At 46.3% G+C, this 18,728-nt stretch overlaps 1 protein-coding gene across 3 annotated transcripts in view; it reads right to left on the reverse strand.

The window, feature by feature from the left end:
• The window catches only part of LOC146182947 (uncharacterized), a 43,055-nt gene extending 24,706 nt beyond the window's left edge, over positions 1-18,349 (reverse strand). Inside the window, exons 1-5 of one of the 3 annotated variants that reach the window (XM_084608672.1) lie at positions 17,937-18,349; positions 14,445-14,557; positions 12,193-12,430; positions 4,883-4,954; positions 365-905 (exon numbers count right to left, since the gene is read on the reverse strand). In XM_084608672.1, the coding sequence (XP_084464798.1) occupies positions 900-905; positions 4,883-4,954; positions 12,193-12,402 (288 nt within the window). In that variant the 5' untranslated portion in view covers positions 12,403-12,430; positions 14,445-14,557; positions 17,937-18,349 and the 3' untranslated portion in view covers positions 365-899. Of the gene's footprint in view, positions 1-364; positions 906-4,882; positions 4,955-12,192; positions 12,431-14,444; positions 14,558-17,936 lie in introns of those variants that run through there. The other 2 variants (XM_084608670.1, XM_084608671.1) reach the window with 2 other exon arrangements.
• Positions 18,350-18,728: the final 379 nt, after the last annotated feature.

Raw genomic sequence — 18,728 nt, forward strand, 5'->3', positions numbered from 1 at the left:
GCCGTGGAGTGTTTTTTACTTATTGAGATGAGAGGGTGACATCGAAGTCCAGCCCTCCAGGACGCTTGGACCTTGGATAAGACCCGCTGCCCCAAAGCCATGAAGGCACGTACATTCGTTGGGTTTGGTTAAAACGGGCTGTAATTTTAGCTCACGGCTTTATGAGATCATTTTAATAAGTGTCCCTACATTTTCTTAACATGAAGATGACCAGCTGAGGCGATGTACCTTTATGCATGCCTCCAAGGCTAGAGTCGAACCAGAGGGCACCTGTCTCACATATTGTTAAAACGTGTGCCAGGTCTAAACAAAAGGAAGACTTCAAGGAAGAAAGCTTCGAGGGTTTGCGTGATACCTACTCTCGAATGCTACCCTTCAGCGCCAACCTCATACTCACTCTAAGGGTGACCCAATAAAGCAGTCAGGTAAGTTAAATTAAATCCAATTCCATGTAGTCATGGTATATGTCCTAGGATCTCTAGCTGGCAGGTTGAAATTGACAGCATCGCTTTTTGTACACCTGATTCTGCTTAGCCATTTCTGTGGAGGGAAAGAGGCCTCCTCTCTTCTGCGGTCTCCCCGTGTTGTTGTGCAAGCAGTTGTTCTCTTCTCGTGTGAGCGAGAAGCCTGCTTTCAGACAGCGCCTTTTCCCTTTCCTTTTCAGCGCCTTTTCCGCTTCCTTCTGCCTTGTGCCAAACGCACGCATACACCATGTGTGTGTTGCGAAACAAACTAAAAACGAAGCAAAGAAAGCCACTACTTGTACTAGGCCTGGAAGATGTTCCATTCGGCGGGCTACAGTGTTCTAGAAGGCTGTAGCCAGAACGTTGTCAGCCGGGGTGCACCTCAGCATGCACACATGAGAGCTTTGGGTGGCGGAGCTTCGTTTGAAGACTGAGTCAGTGCTGCATGGAAGGCAACAGATAAAGCACAAATCAAGCAAGTGTGCACCGAGCTCTGCCCCAACTCCCTTCACAGTGAGGGCAACTGTCAGTAAGAAAGCGCATAAAAAACAAAAAAAAACTCTTCTGCGCGGCGGGCAGACCGCGCACGCTGGTCCAAGGCAGGGCCAAGCAGCAACTGGGGCTGGTCTTATCAGATCTCATCAGCTCTCCCTGAGGCACCTGGTGGAGACATGGGTGCATGTGGCAGCATTGCCCTCAGAAGGGTACACACGCGTCAACCACCGTTTGTTTCTTACCCGCTCTCTCTGTCCAAAGGGTCTTCCTTCAGTCCAGTCTCAAAAAAAAAAAACCACCGAGCAGCAGGAACGGCTGGAAAAGCCCTTCAGTTTGTGTTGTTGTGTGCTTCCGATCAGACCGCTCAAGTTGTTGATGCTTATGTTGAAAACAACACTTTGTTGCGCTGTTCAAAATTCTATATGCTCAAGGACGTCTGTGTACAATTAGCGCGAATAAGTTTCCATTGCGGCAGTGCCCTCGGATATTTTTGGCAAATGCGCGGTCCAAGTGAAAGGTGCCTTCATACAGGTTCGAGGTGAGTTTCATTCTTTTGCGGCTCTTGCCTTCTCAGTGCAGGCAATCCAGTTTTCGGCTTTTGTATATGCGGCCAAATACATATTGTCCGGAATTAAGAAGAACAGCTAGGAGATGTGGACTTAGGCGAAGTGATGCAGAGTGCTGATTCCGGCAAGTTGGTGCATATGTGTTGCTTTTCTGACCCCGTTCCAAGTGCTGCTTTTTTTCTTCACAAGCGAACCTAGATTTAAGCACATTATCGAGGAAGCATAATCAAACCTTAAGCACTTATCAAACCTGTTCACTTTGCACGTCGCACTGCTATAGTTAGGCACTGTCTCGTTCTGTTCTCGTATAACTTCATTAAAAATTAGAAAAAAAAAGCGATTTTAGGCACTACTGAGACGGCATTCGCGAAAATCAGAAGCGCAACAGAGTTAAGTGTTTCACTTTGTTTTTTTTATTCGTTCCTGGAGCAAGTCTGGATGCGATCGGGGCACATCATCAGTGGCACCTGTGGCGCCGTGTCCAAATAACAGCATTTTTACGCGGCGTCTCCCAAATGACACTACATGTACATGCCTGAAACTGTCACGCACGGCCCAGGCTTGCATGCTATGTCCCCCATCGCCACATCCCCTCGGCGAAGCGAACGAGGGTCAAGAACCTGATTCCCTCGAAATGTATGCTTCTGTATGATAGCGTTTTGCTGTAAGTTGAATTACATTGTTCTGTTGCCAATATGCCGTATACGCCTCATGTTTTCCATCTGCGACTGGCTAGAAGTTCGAATCTCCTCCTTTCTCATGCGGTTTAGAGTATTTTGTCACTCTTATCTCCTTCAAACGTATGGAGTGCGAACCGGTGGCCAGGTTTGCCCGATAAACTATGGTAGTGGCTATTTTCCTTCCTCCTCGAAGTTTCGCCTTTGATTGGCATGCCTAGGGCACTGTCAGAATTGTTGTTTGCACTTTTCACAGCCCCTGGTTTCCCTGCGCAGTGAATATCTCATTCTCAGCAGCTGTCAGACAAGTACCAGATGGCTCTTGACAGTGATTCGCTACAGCATGAATGCAGCCCCGTCATTTATTTAAGTCTATTGTTAGCTTCTAGAAATTCGGATTGCTAAATGTGCAACGCGGCTTGACACCACCGAAAGCAGACGCAGAGAATAGTTTACGCCTACTTCAACTCAGTATAACGTTGCCATACATCGAAAATAATGAAAAAGAACTAGAATATTAAAACTGCTGAACGTGAGGTTGAGGGCAGACGAAAAAGAGGGAGGGCAGACGAAATGAGGGTGAGTGAGGACCAGCAATATTTTTTAAGTCAGGGTGAGGGCGAGGGAGCGCCAGGAAATTTGTTTAAGTGAGGGTGAGGGAGGACCGCCGATTGGAAAGTGAGGGTGAAGGGGCATTTGCCCACCTCTGGCGACCATGCCCCCCTGCAAAGAAGGTGGCAGGGGTGGGCGCGGTCGTTTCATACTCTTCAGTACAGTCGACAACCGATTTTCTGGACACCCAAATTTTCGGACATGCTTGTTATTCGGACTTGTTCCCGGCCCCAGGACATACCTTATAAAGTCAATGTATTACGCTGCTCAAAATTTCGGACACTCTAAGAACGGCTATTCGATTTTTCGGACATACCAAGCGTCAGCCGGGCCAACTGCCCCACATTGGAGTGGTGTTGCCGCCATCTAGTTTGTTTACTTTTTCCTTTGATAGCCTCGAAACCGGTGCCGGCCTTACGTGCCATTCCTCAGCTAGAGTGACGCAGGATTGAGGCTATATTATTTTTCTAGCAGCTTCCATTTTCGGTACAACGTCACTTCCATCGCTCCTCGCCACCGGAGTGCTTTTTTTTCTTCTTTGTAGCGTGATCGCTTCGACTGCCTCTTCCTCTGTGTTTGGCGTGCTTTTTACGTGCGTGCCGAGCATACCCAGTAGGCCTAGCCGTGCTCGTGCTGATGCGAGAACTACGTTCTGTCGCTACTGTGGCTCGGATTTAATCGAATTGGCTTCAGTTCTTCAAGAAGCTGTTCCCAAATTTTATAAGTTTTTTGGCAGCGAGAAGGCATTCAATGGATTCGGTGTCGTGATCCAGTGGTTGGTGGTTGTGGTGTGCCTCGACAGTGGGAAAACCTACTCTGCCGGCTGCCTTGGACGAGGAGAGTGTGGTCGAGCAGCTCTCAGGCAGTGAACAGCTCATTCACGACTTTCGCACTGCTGGTGTCGAAATTCCATCGGCCATCTCGTTTTCAGAGTTCATAGACGTTGACCATGAGTTGGAACTGTCCGCTGGGCTCACAGATGCAGAAATTATTTGCCAAGTGCTTGTGGAGTCTGAGAGCAACGACGACGATGACTCACCTGCGGCAGTGCAGCCGACGCAAGCTGAGCTAATGCAAGCGAAATTCAGGGCCTGTCAGCACGGTAGCGGAGCGTGGTGCAGAAAAGCATTCATGACTTTTTCCGGCCTCAAAGTGAATAAAAGGCAATAAATTGAGCTTTTTTGGTGCACATTTATTTTTTCGAACTGGCCAATTTTTCGGACAATTTCGTGGTCCATTGAGAGTCCGAAAAATCGGTCGTCGACTATATTTCCATACCAATGCAATGCGGGGCGAAAATACGAACTTCTATAAAGATTTGAAAGATGGCATAGCCTGTCCAAGAGCGCCAGCTTCGCGCTCTGGTGCTAAGTTTTGAACGCATGATAGAGAATGTGCCGGTACGTCGCTGCGACTGTGGAGAGGGGGGGGGGAGAGCGCAAAAATGTATCAGTACATTCGTGACAGCGAATAGGTTAAAAAAAACAGGTGGACGTTGACGACAGTGTTACAGAGAGTGCGACTGAACTATCCTCTGATCAACGCCGTAATCCTTTTTCACGGTCTTACACTGAGCGTGTAGGACGTGTGATGGTGCTATGCAAAGGCCCGAAGAATTTAACAGGACAACAATATTGCACCACTTGGGCCTCTTGAAAGCCATTTGTTTCTTGCACTAACATGTGCCCTTTTTTGGAAGAGTGCTGGGAGCAGTGCAAAGCAGATTTGCAAAATGTACACATTACGTACAACAAAGCGCTGGAAAGCGAAATGGAATGGGGCTGGCTTTAGTCTGTCATCTTCCTCGTCATTCATCGGGAGAACCAACTAGAATTGCGTGCCTGGACGTCATCTAAGCCTCTCTGCATGCGCCGCGGATCTTGATTACTGGAATTTTTTTTTTTTTATAGATTGACGCAATTTCATCAAAGGCCACGAATTTGCAGCAGAATGTTACAGGCTTAATGCAATGGCACAATTAGAACAGCATTCCCACCATTACATTTGGACTGCATTTTCAGCAAAGCTGTGTTTTCCCACAGAGAAATGAAAAAAAGCAAATACTCACATCAGTGATATGGAGCTCAGACATGGTCTTCTTCATGACAAGCACAAGTATTTTCCAGTCAGACTTCAGCTCCTTCAAACAACAAGCAAATAGGGGAAAGGCGGGGAAGAAGAAAGTAAATGAAAACCATCAAGTCATCAAACAGCAAAGGCAACATGCTTTCTACTGGCCATGAACACGAAGCTTCCCTTAAAGGTAGACTGAACAATTATCCAAAAATATTGAGAAAGCACCACAATTGCATTCTTAAAACACGATTACTCTAGTACAGACACATGATTCGGGTTATTTTTGAGCGAATGGCTTTATTTTTGTCATTTTCTGAGTGGACACCGGGTCAAAGGCAGCATGCTCCCGAATGTGAGCTGCCGAATGTGACGTCACATTTACCTTCAGCGACATCATGGCCTCGCAGGCCCGCCGCCGCTGCCCTCGCACTCGAGCTGGTTGACTGGCTACGTGCAGTGTTGGTTCCCTCACTTCGCGCCGTGCACAATGCTGCAGAGTGCGGAATGCTGCAGACGAGGGAGGTCGAGGGGGACGCGTACAGAGGGCGCGTATTGCGGGAAGGAAGGATGAATTGTGCGCAGCGTGGTTTAAAGCTGCGTGCTGAGTCTGCTGTACCGTAGGAACACGAGCAACAATTTTAGGGTGCACTGCACTTAATTAAAACTACAAATGTCTGTCTGCACGCTTCGCAAATGCCATGGAGGAAGGGAAAAATAAGCAGGTGCAATCGCTCGTGATGGGGGTGGCTAAGGAGGCATGAGGGAGGCAGGTAAAAGTGACGTGATATCCGGTTTTGCCAGAGCTTTCACAGGAGGCCGCTAGGTGCAGCGATTTGAGAAATATTCATTTAAATGCTTACTTTCCACTCATTTCTGTTCAGAAAGTGTGTTGCTTTGGTCACTCTCAATGCGATAGCTACCACCTGCATTAGAAATCTCAGCAATAACTTTTTTATTCACTATCCCTTTAAAAGGCTACTACCACTACAACATACCTGATACCTGCCAATCTGATGATCAAAAATGGAAGATTTTTTTTATACTACTTGCACTAGATGGGAGAGGTGGGAGGGCACGGTAGTATTAATTGAGTCCTCATCTAAACATGCTAAACGTACACACAAGCAGCAGCAGCAGGCATAAACTGAAGGTGGCATAGCCACAACAAGGCCCTTTTCGGGCCTTCTGTTATGCCGAGGCAAACTGTATCCAATTGCATTGAATAAGGAATGAAGAAAGGAAGACATTTTTTTCCCCTGGTTTGGTCAAGTGCTTCTTTTTGCACACACTGCCGGGAAGGCTCTCCCCTTCACAAAAGAGAATGTCCCTTTTCACGAAATGACCCTGTCGCGTTTTGAAGATGCCTCAAATGCAGAGTCCACGCTGTCAGGCATTGCGCTGAAACTGCGTCGAATTAAAAAATTCGCGGTGTACTATTCTAAAATTCCAAACACAGTCAAACCCGGATATATATCGAACTCGAGGGGGATCGCAAAATTGTTCGATATACAAAAATCGACTTGAAACGCAGCTTACGATCGTGAAAAATACCGTATTTGTCGCACATTCAACCCACTCGCATAATGAACCCACCCTTCACATTTGCCTCCGAGAATCTGAAAAAAAAAAAAAAAGCATTAAAGCCGGTTCACATGCAAGCGATTGAGTGAACTCAGCGACAAGCAGCAGTGATAGAGTGAACGATTTCCCTCTAGTCTCTTCGTGCACATGGCTTGCAAACGTCACGTTGCTGGCGCACGGTAAATGATCCCCGCAGACACGTGTACCTTTGGAAAAAGGGTGCGACGCTGCCTTAGACCAGCTGTCGCCGAACTGTTCCCTTTCATTTCTTTCGCGCATGGCTTGAAAACGTCACGCCGCAAACAGCCGAGGGTGATGAGATCGTCTCTGGGAAAGGCACATCTTCCAGTGCATGGTGCGGAGTTGGATATATCGAACGACCAGTGAAATTGCTGTTCGATATATGACGCAGCTTTCCTATACTTTTACATGGGACTTTCAAGGGGGTATTCTGAGAGTTCAATAGAACCAAAATTCGAATTATCCGAGTTTGATATATATCTTGGTTCGACTGTATCAGTTCTTGAAATACGAACTGAATAACAAACATATCTGATTTGTATTCGAAATTTTGAAATATCTGCACAGCGTTAGTCTTCGAGAAGGGAAAGCGCACTATCTGTCTCACTTCTTTGTGACAACTACAATTACAATGAACGGCATGCAAGTGGAGGAGACATATGTCAACATTTCGAATTCCTAGCACAAAAAGCTTCTAACCTGACCTGCAGATGGATACTGATTGGGAAGCAAAATGGTAACACGCCCCCCCTGAACCCCGCACAAAAAACGGCTGCATCACAATTTCAATAAAAAATCATGTGCTGTGGGAAACGACCTCCCATCGTCCCCTTTAAAGTTGGCTTTCCCCCCGCAGTGGTTACTTTAACCATCGAGAAGTGGCGCCAGCATCGCGGCAGCACAAGCGCCACTCCTGATCTGGCCACCGTGCACGCGGACAAGGCGAACTCTCTTCGGCATCGGGAACTGGACGCGAGCAGACGTCTCCTTGCAGCACTCCGCAGTCGCGGGCGAGGTGAAGCCTTGCGGGACTTATCCCTCTTATCCCGCTTGCCCATCTTGTCCGGCCTCGAACTTTATCCCCTGCCCTAGCGTGGGCGAACATTCGCCCGTAGCCTTGCTAGTGAGTCAGACGATCTGTATTCATTAGTGTGTTTTATTGCTAGCTGGCGTTGTTGTTATTGCAGCAATAAATGCCTGTTTGTTGTCAGCACGTGTTGTTCCTTTGTTCCCAAGAGCATAGCCTGCAGTGGTCGGCGTGCGCTCAGTAGCGCATGCGATCACTGAGTGGGGTCAGCGGTTGGGACTGACAGCCGCGACTCATCGGAGAAAACGCATTTATCCCCCTATTACAACCCCACATCTGGCGCCCAACGTGGGGCCGCTCTTGGAAGACTGGACGACTGCTTGTTCGTGGCAAGGGACATTCTGTGTCCGGACATGACAAGTGCTAGGCCTAGAGTGAATTTTGATCGCTAGGCCCTGCGGCATGCTTTCTTGAGTGAGAGGTGAATTTTGCTGCAGCATGTTCGAACTTTTTGACATGCTCAGCGCATTTTTTTTTGTGCCCTTTGTAGAAGTTTCATCAGTTTGAAAACCCCATCGAGGGAGCGAGAGGCCTAGCACCTGCATAGTCGCCAAGCCTGTAGCGAGTGAGTACGGAAGCCACGTGGATGGTCCGAGTTTTCTGTACATATTTTCTCATCTGTCTCTTTTGCGACTCCGGGAGTCGCGGGCTCTGTGAGCCAAGTGGCCTGGGGCCACGGGTGCCACGATGAGCTTGCTGGTATTGCAGCTCGGCACCGGGCGTTCTAACACCGTCCGGGACGGTGGGCGCCGATCGTAAATCTGCTTCGTGCGGTGAGCGGAGTAGGACCAACCCATTGTGTTGATGTCTCCTCGCGGCTGTGTGCGCGTAACCCTTTTCCGGGTTGTTTTCTTATTTTTGAAGACGGTCTTTGTCACAGTGGTCGTTAGGCCTAAGGCTTTCGTAGCTGCCTGCACCACGCCAGAAGAAAGGACCGCCTGGACGGTGGTGTTGTAAAGCGGGAGTACATTGCTGCCCACTTGTTTTCTTTTTTGTTGTTGTTTTTTTGGTATCCTCGCACGAACATAGCAGTCTCGTTAAACTCAAGAAAGGGCTTTGTTCACTGGAACTTTGCATTTTACAGCTGCATGACACGTATTGCTAGCGAGCTTTGTACGGAGCCACGAGGCCTGTGCGGACGCCGGCGCTCCCTCCCATGACTTTCTTTAAAGGCATGTGGAGAGCATTCTGGTTATGTAGGTTCACCGAGCCACCCAGTCTTACTGGCCTCTGCACATGGTCTCGCTGCCGCCTGCTGCGACGGAGCTGCCTGTATCCTGTTCGGCACATCCACCCGGGCAGCCGCGGCGAGACCAGTCAGCAACCATATCTGGCTGCGGCTATCCTGGCCTGCAGCTTTCAGCCGGACTCGCGGGCCCTGTGGACACGTGGTCCACTTCCCGCGATCCCTGGTGTTGCGCCGTACCAGCACCTGACTCGGTACTCTCTCTGGTGCCGCATCTGCGGACTCTCGGCCGCAGTTTTCGGCCGGGCCCCGCTGCGTACCGAGCTGCAGACACTGCAGCCCACGTGACATGCCAGCCATCCTGCGGAGACTTTCATGCTACCGTCGGCGCACTGGGACGTCGTCGGTGCTACCTCTCCTGGAAGCTCCTGCCTCAAGTGTAAGGTCATGAAGACATCTCCATAGCATGTACTTTCAGGCGTGTGGGTCAATATAAGGTTGGGGGATGTGGGGAACGATCTCCCATCGTCCCCTTTAAAGTTAACCTCCCCCCCCGCGGTAGTTACTTTAACTATCGAGAGATGGCACCAGCATCACGGCAGCACGAGCGCCACCCCTGATTTGGCCACCGCACATGTGGACAAAGCGAACTCTCTTCGGCATCGGGAACTAGACGCGAGCGAACGTCTCCTCGTGGCACTCCGCAGCTGCGGGCAAAATGAAGCCTCGCGGGACTTATCCCGCTTGCCCGTCTTGTCCAGCCTCGGAGTTTATCCCCTGCCCTAGCGTGGGCGAACATTCGCCCATAGCCCTGCTGGTGAGTCAGACGACCTGTATTCATCAGTGTGTTTTATTGCTAGCTAGCATTGTTGTTATTGCAGCAATAAATGCCTGCTTGTTGTCAGCACGTGTTGTTCCTTTGTTCCCAAGAGCACGGCCCGCAGTGGTCGGCGTGCGCTCGGTAGCACACGCGATCACTGGGTGGGGTCAGTGGTTGGGACTGTCAGCCGCGACAAAGCGAGGAAAACGTATTGATCCCCCATTACAATCTCACAGTGCGCAACCTGTCCAACGTGTTTTTCTCAATTCTACGCTGCGGAGAAGCCTTTTCAACCAAACAAGCTGTATACGCTTCGTGTAAAATTAGAGGGACACTCAAGCTTCGCCTTAGGAGTGGATGCAATAGCTTAACACAACCTTTCTGTTCCGCTAATTTTTTTTTTTTTTTTAGCTGGTTGTCGGGAAAAGGAAGGTGTAGTATTGGTCTCACTTCTTGGTGGACACTAGCATAAGCAATGGCAGACAATTAAGGGTACATTATGTCATTGGTTCAAATCTCCATCAAAAACTAGACTCCAATTTCACCTGAACGCTGCACAAAATATGGGTGCGTGATAATATTCACACAAAACCATGTGCATACTTTTTCTGGCACATTTGGAACACTGCCACGTTTTTCCCAGATAATTATGGGGTATGGCAAGGGCTCTTTGGCACAACGAGCCCAGTACGCCCTCACGCAACGTCTGAGAACCGGGCAATAACTAGGCTGAGTACGATCAGTAGCAATGCTCATTTAGTAGCTGGCACACTGCCCTTTGCAAGTTCAACTTGACTCAGAAAACCAGACAACTCGAGTTGGCATGGTGGCATACGCTACCTGCCAAATGTGCCAACATGGTACACCTATAAATCATTCAAGGCGTCAACAGACCCCAGAAACAAATTACCATCTGACACACATGCAAAACAAACAACACTACTGCTTACTTTCACTACAGTAGCCAGATAAACAGTTCAAAAATGGAAGTACTAGTTTATTATAGGAAAAATACTGCACTGCAAAGGAGATCCTCATAATCAACCTTTACTCTTACTCTATACAATTATTGTTATCTGTAAAAAACTTTCTGAATACTTTTTCCAGCTCTAACAAGTGCATTTAGAGGTGAATAAGAAATGCTAAACATTTCCCTCCTTTATAGGCTGAGGCAGCTCTGCATCTAGACAAAATGAGCACTGACAAGACGGCAGTGTTGGCTGTAAGCAAAACTACTGGTGCAGCCTCTGACATGCCGAGACGCCATCACAACTGACAATTGAATACTGCGTTGCACTGGTGTTTTTAATAGCAGCACGGGGGCAAACGAACAATGCATTGCAGCAGAAATGAAGAAAAAACGAACACAGGGCATATTTTGCGCAATTCCTTCAGTTTCTTTCACTAAATTTTCGGAAACGTAGCGCAAAGAAGACAAGGACAAAATGAGGGATACATTTTGTCCTTGTCTTCATTGCGCTAAGTTTCCTAAAATGCAAATACACCAACTCGCCCAATTCCGCATTCTTGTGTCTTTCCCTAAACCGGACTGCCCTTTCTCCAGTGTTGCCGTGGATGTTTACACCTTAAATGACTCACTCGAAAGTCGCTTCACACCACGGTAGGTGCCTGTGAAGCTAAAGCAAGCGTTACGCTTCAAATTGATGCACCAGATCCGTGTAGCAATAATTGTATACACATCGAGATGCCAATGGAACAGCAAACATCAAAGTTAGAATATTATGAGATACATTTGTGAAATCTGATGCTTATTAAAGATACGGGACGAAACTGGTGACACCACCTAACAGCCAGCCAAAATATTCAATACACTTAAAGGGCAATACTTTAATGTTGATGGCATTTTCAGCACCTGCAAAAAATACTTGTAAAAGTGGAGTTAAGCAACAATAACGCAAATCATTTAAATGCTCACAGCATGGCTGAAGGTCAAATCTTTTGTGGTGATTATATATTTTTTTTTTCTTACTTTTTCGTAATAGACACCCACAGTATTTTGAAGCTTATAAATCTTATTCCAGCCTTCCTTTTTTTCTCCTAACAACCAAGGCCAGCGAGTAATACACAGGGCCAGCCTGCACGGCAGCTCTAACCAGATTCATGCAGGCCCATCCTGCACAATAAATTGATGGACCCACTGTATGAAATTCATGCCAGATATTTCGACAGGGAACCTCGTGCCGAGGCATAAACCTTGTCTGCTGCTCTGCGCTTGCAAACCAAGACAAGACACATCAAGAACAAAACCATATGGGCATGCAAAGTGCAGAGCTTGGGTTGCAAAGCACCGAAACAGAAATACAGTAAAACTCTGTAAATTCAAACTCACTGAAACAAAAAAGAAGTTCAAATTAGCCGGGTTTTCAAAGTAATTGTACACCACAAAAAGTATGGCCCAGGAAAAAAATGTCCTTGCGAGAACACGCTGGGCGTACCCCCCCCCCCCCCTTTCTTTATTGTTCACCAAAGAATCAAGGGTAGAACCAGAGAAAGAAGATGGCTACATAGTATGAAAGAGCAATGAACAAGACACCTAGACATCAAGCTAGCTAAGGTCACTGCAGGTTTATGGCTTGCCAAACTTACATCAGAAGTCAGCTCCTTTCGTAGTGCGAGCGAGTTGTATGTGATGGCCACCATTTCTACCAGTACATACATCGAGTGCTGATCCATGATGGTTCGGGTCCTGGGCATTTCTATGCAATCCAGTTTACAGCTGCTGCTGCTCTCGTCTGGAGCCATATTCTCCTTGGTGGGCGCACCACGCTTTCGAAGGAGGTAGCAGTTCTGGTGCATCCCATGCAGACAAACACCAAGAACTTAACTGAAAGAGAACGCAATGCAAACAGTAAATTTCTCATGCCGCTAAGTTAAGGCCCATACCAATAAAGATAATACGCCAACCCACTTAAACAATATTCAGGTGCCAAGGAAATATCACTGTTATAACTGGATTAGGCCAGAAAAAAAAAAGCATGATAAACTGCAGCGCACTTAACAACAGGATAGTGGCTTGAGATGATTTTTTTTTTTTAGCAAGAAAAATTCCCTAACAGTCAGCTTCGTCTGCTTCAAGGCGATTTTGTTCAAATCTCTTGGCAAGGCATGTGCCCATATCTCAGCGAACATAAGTTTGGAAAAAATAAAGTCCCAGAGGGACACTATCGTAGGCCTGTTGGAGTGAATGAACTGGTACGAGTGTGCTGCCATCTGCGCCAATGACAGCTGCAATGATGCAATGATTGCCTTGAAACGGAGACCTTCGTTTTTCATGACTGCATCGTTCAGGTGCAAAAATTCTTGTCCCGACATGATGCCAGTACGGTGAAAGCTCATTAATTTGAACCTCGATAATACGAATTTTCGGATATTTCGAACTACACTACTTGGTCCGGCCTAACTCCATAGAGATCTGTGTACAAAAAAGCCCATTAATTCGAACACGAGTCTGTTCTGCAATGGATAATTCGAACTACGCAGAACCGCGTCTAGGCGGTTTGGCGCGCAGCACGTGAAAAAGAAAACTCGCCGAAAGAGCGACATAGCACATCCAAAACGGGGACAAGATGAAACCAGGTAAAACCATGCAAGCGTGGGCAAAGCCTAAATGGCGCCATGACTGACACGGCTGCGAGTGGTGCCGGAGGATAGGGGTTGGCGGCCTCAGCAACGGCTGCCTGCTCTCTCTTCCGCACAACCTCCGAAACTCACAATAATTGTTAATTCGAGCCCTGTTAATTTGGAAATTGGGATAAGCACTGTCGATATGGGCCCAGCCAACACACATGAAAGGCTATGACTTCGAGCGGGCGCTATGGGTTACCCGGAAAAACGTTTTTGTTTTGTGCGAGTCATCCATTCTTCCACCCATCAGTCATCAAGGAAAGTCTGAAAGTATGCGGGTCAACCCCGATCACGACACTGGCTTTCGGCATCGTTTGCTTCAAATAGCGTTTCTTGATATCGCGCGTGGCAACAGACTGCGCCCGCCCCAATCACCAGTGGGATGATAAAGCGAGCGTAATGAAAATGAGGGTTTCACAGTTCGCCTCCCCCCTTGCTAGAGCTAACATCAAAAGGTAAACGCACCGTGATGTTAGCACTGTGCAGCATCTTGGCGCATTGCCAAGAAATATGATGTAGACCGTGACGGTGTGAAATGAAGGGACGCGCTAACGGCTGACATTTTTTTCCCAAATTCTTAAGCGAAAATCGGTGGTGCGTGAGTTCATTATGTGGGTGGGTTCGTTCCGCGAGTAAATACAATAAATTTACTGTAATGCAAATGGTTCTTGTCAGTTTTTCCGAGGCCATTAGATAATTCGAACTCTTTTCCGAATTCCGTGAAGATCGAATTAACGAGCTTTTACTGTATCACCGTTGAAATCAAAGCAACATCACATAACATCAGTGGGAGTTTTGCAAACCTTTGCATCACTGGCAGCCTGAACAAAGAGCTCTTTTCAGGAGCAATTCTTGATAGAAAACCTAATGAGCTTGCAGGAACAAGAAAATAGTAATGGCAGACACGGAAAAAAAAAAATAAAATGTTGACAAAGCCTATACGCCTCACCAACTGATAGACAGCACATATGACACACATTGCCTACCCAGCAATGCACTGGTTGCAGCATCCCGGCACATTTTCTACAAGCAGTGCACACTCAAACATAAAAAGGGTACATGGAAAGCTATTTACTAAAAAAAGGAAACACACGAGCGATAAGTATTAGCTTCACTGAACATATGGGTGATCAAATGTGATGCTCCTCCTCTCGCTCAACTCAGTGCACTCTGGGACACAAGAAAAATGAAAACAAGTCATGATGGCGCCTCACCCACGCACTGTTCCGCCCGCGTAACGTGTGAGCATCCTTTGAGTAGCAACACCCAGAAAGCCAAGTTGACATCAACGGGACGAGGGCGTGCAGGGAGGTGTCTCCCTAATCGACTGCAAAAGGGTCACTAGAAATTATTTTTATATTACAAGCTTCATGCAGGGTTTCTAAATTTGGCTCAAATACTCGCAAAGGCCAGCTCTATGGATTTCTTGCATAAATGTATTCCCGCAAATATCGTTTCACGGGCCCTCTAATGATTGCCTCTGCCTTCACACAGGGGAAAACTGTCAAGTTTCTTTCTTGTCCCCAGCATCACAGTGGCATGCAAGCATCTATGGTGCATCCAGCATCTATGTGTGCATGGTCACATGGTGCTTTCACTTATGCTGCTCAATCTACCAGTCAGTGCAACCAACTCCACATGCGTGTGCTTCTGCATTCTAAACATCATTTGGCACGTGCGGTTGTTGCGTTTCCATGTGTTTGTACCTTTCATAACTGGCTCTCGGAGACCGGCCTAAACTGTCACAAACAATGATACAAAATGACAGCACCACTATAAATGGTTTATCTTAACACAGATAACATTATAAAGCTGACGGTGCCACAGTAGTAGACTGTTATATCCGATACATTGTTTGTTCTAACTCGGTTTGAGTGTAATATTAGTTGGTAACAACAGGAATGAAATGCAAAGCAGGGCAGGTGTAAAAAAATGCAACTCAGTATGCTTCTCGCTAAGCTTCTGAAACGTGGCTTGCAATCCTGGTTATGGAGCATATAAATGTGCATGGCACTTTCTACTCCACCTCTGCAAACTGTCAGGAAACTACCGCTGGGTGCACAGGGCAGCAGCAACTCCTAGAGTTTTCCTTTTTTATTATGACACTTCACTCAACACAATTTTTTGCCAAAACACCACTTCAAAGCAAAATGCACAAAGCATGGCACAATTCAGCAAAACATACGCACCGAGTTCATCAATACAGTGTCCTCATCTTGGCAGCCACCAACAGCATCCACCCAGTTCCCCCCCACCCAATGCCAGCAGTGCCAGCCATTGCTGCATGTAGTTAAAGTTATCCACGGCAAAACTGACTTGTGCTAGCATTAATGACCTTTTTTAATACAATGGAACTTGGCCCAGACCCAGCAGTTCGGTTCTATTTTCTGAAAATTCGAATGGTTCAAGTATGAATTAATGAGCTTTCACTGTGACCTTGCCCTAATGATGCCCAGTTGTACAGAAAATTACTGTCCATTTTGGAGCATTACCACATTAGTCTACTGACTATTTTTTTTTTCTTCCTTCCTTCGAAAGCTCCATCCCCAAATTAATAAATGCCTGGCTCTGGAGCTGAGAAACGTGGCAGAATCATTTAAAACTTACTTTTTCCATATGCTAGTCTCATTTTCTCAAAGAGACTAGCATATATAGACACACAGTTATACAGTAACTCTACGCAGCTCCACAAACACAATGACTGCTGTGTTATCCTGTTCGAGTGAATTTTTCGTCCCGGATGCAAGTGTATCTACACAACTTTAGCTCAAAATTTATCTAAACACCCTAACATGACAAATAAAAATTTGATAAGACAAGGAACACTAACTTATATAACTAAAGATGTGTTTAACTGGCTTCATATTAATGTAATGCAATAAATATTGAAAGCCCAAAGTTCTTGCAGCAAAAAAAATATAATCAAAACGCTGTCAAGAATATATCGTTATTTGATTTTGCCCTACAGATATAAGCTGGGGAGAGAGTGGTCAGCATTATAAAACAATCAGTTCTTAGACCTTTCCATTACCCTGCGAGAAACCAGTTTGACTGGGCTATGAAGCAGGCATGGGGGGTAGAATATGCAGCTTCTCCCTGTGTTATGAGCACAACCCGGTCTCCAATATGGCGCTTTGGCCAATTTTGAAAAGGTCTATAGGCACATACATATTAGATTCCACATGCAATTTGGGTGCAATGTTTTATTACAGTCATCGTCAAGTTAGCAAGAATCAGAGTGCAGCACAGGCTCGGGCCACTCAAAAAGCACAGGCATTTGCCATTTGTGGGCTCGGCCCTAGACTAAAGTTGCAGCCTCATGCAGGACTTGAGCCATTACGTAGAAAGGCTGAGCATTATTTAGGCTGTTCTAACAGTGACATAGGTGAAACGGCCACGATATGTGTTAATCGAGAAAAAATTACTCTGCGATACTTTGCTTATTTCTGGTGCCCGCTACAACTGCATGTTTCTCATGTGACAAAAATCACAAACACTGATTTTGTGAGACACTGTTGCCATGAGTGTCCATGAAATGAATGGCATCTGGCACCCAAGTCCTAATTTTACTACTTTTTAGTTGATGAAAACAAGATAGAGCTCATTTGTAGACGGTGTTTAATTACTATCACTCGCAGTGCTAAGTACAATTTCGGATGCACAGATCTGGCTAGGCTGAACGATACATTAGTTTGAAAGAAAAGTGCAAAATTGAGCAGCATTACAGGTGGTGGACTGCTGTGATGCCTGACACATGGCTGATCTGCACGAGTGCATTGGACCTCAAAAGTACACGGCATTGCTGGATTTAGCTGTTATAGCCATCAGCAAGCACATGTCATCAGACCTACCAGGAGACGCTCAGTATTTGCTCAGTTTTGTGTTACCTAGGGCTAGAGATTTCAAGTCTGATAGAACAACTGGAAAAGGTCAGTCATTCAATTGCCTAACCAGCAGCCACATGTTCAAGGATTTTTTTTTTTTTTTTACTGTGTGCCTTTGTCTCACAAAATGTAGTTCTATGTTGCAAGGAGTGTCAATGAACAAGATCATATTGGTATTGGATTCTTTGGGTCTTCAAATACAAACTGCATCTAACTACTTTTCCGTTTCCGTCTCTATTGGAAGCGCGGCCAGTGCGTCCATAAATTTAATGAGCAAAATCGTAATCATTAAAAGCGTCACTGCTATGCCTTCGTGGTTTTTAATATTTCGACACTGCAGCATACAAAAAAAAATTAAAAATCCAGATGCAGCATAAATTACTGTGCGTGTGCACTTTCCACTTGGTGTTGGAACTTTATTTACTGACAACGTGGCTGTTCAGAAAGCCAACAGGGCGAACATGCATGTGCCTTCATTTTTGAGGACTTTTGCCGGCTACGTCTTAGGTTGTGTAGCCGTTAGGCCATGATACTCAGTTACCTCTTCAGCAGCTACGGGAATACGGGCCCGGACTGAAATCTTTGGCCCTGCATGAGCCGGGCTCCGACCTGAAAATTCGGCTCGCGATGTGCTCTATACGAGAAAACTGGGGAAAAATATTCGCGAATCCGCAGACCCCATGCAACTCAAAATGAAACCGTCAATCAGTTGACCTTCACTGATTGCTTTTGACTACATGCCAGCTAATTACGGTATAACAAGAAAGTCAAGAATATTTAACGATGACTGCAAGTCGTGCATACCTTTGGCACTTTGCGTACCTTTGTCCTGGCTGTCATACACGGTCCAGCCAGTGTTTGCGGCTGCCGTGTAGCGCCTAGCCCATTCCGCCAAACGGTCTTCACTTGCGATCTCACTCCGGAAAACTAGAATGTCCTTGGGTGAAGTAGACTTATCCATTGCGATGACTTCAAGCCGAAACTCGATTGTCTTCGCAGGCTACCGTCCAAATGCTTGCGTGCCAGGGCGAACTTCAAAACTAACCGAGTTTAAAGGAAGACCTTCAGACAGTAAACGCGCGCTTTGACAGCAATAACTCGTGCATAGGGGTATCCCATAAAAAAAAAAATAAAAAAAAAAAAAAAAAAGAGACGACAGCAAAGGGCAAAGGCTAATGAAACAGTTCGTAACTACGATGTCAAACGTGCTACAGCGCGAACCGTTCGTCCGCGCCAAGCACATTGAACCGGCCGCAAGTGGCGCCAACCGATGCGAAGAGCTATTACCACTATTACTATCTTACAATTACTAAAACAAAGTTTTCAAAAGCCTAACTATTTTATTAAGTTCATCTTCTACTTTTTTAAAATAAACAGTATACTTGATTACGTTTAAAATGCCAATGACGTGTTGAATTTCGTTATGTTTTCATTCCAGGCAAGTGTGCGCGCCATGGTGCGCGCTCTAGATAGCAGTTCTAGATAGCATTTAGCACGTTCTGGATAGCAATGTTTAAGCTAGATCAAAATGCTTTTGAACACACAGTTACAAAAAAAATTTATCGATATGAAGATGACAGTGTGTGGTAATAAATACCTTGAAACAATTGATCA

This window comes from Amblyomma maculatum, chromosome 7 (genome assembly GCF_055883805.1).
Source record: "Amblyomma maculatum isolate TAMU_Amacu chromosome 7, ASM5588380v1, whole genome shotgun sequence".
Classification (NCBI taxonomy): Eukaryota; Metazoa; Arthropoda; class Arachnida; order Ixodida; family Ixodidae; genus Amblyomma; species Amblyomma maculatum.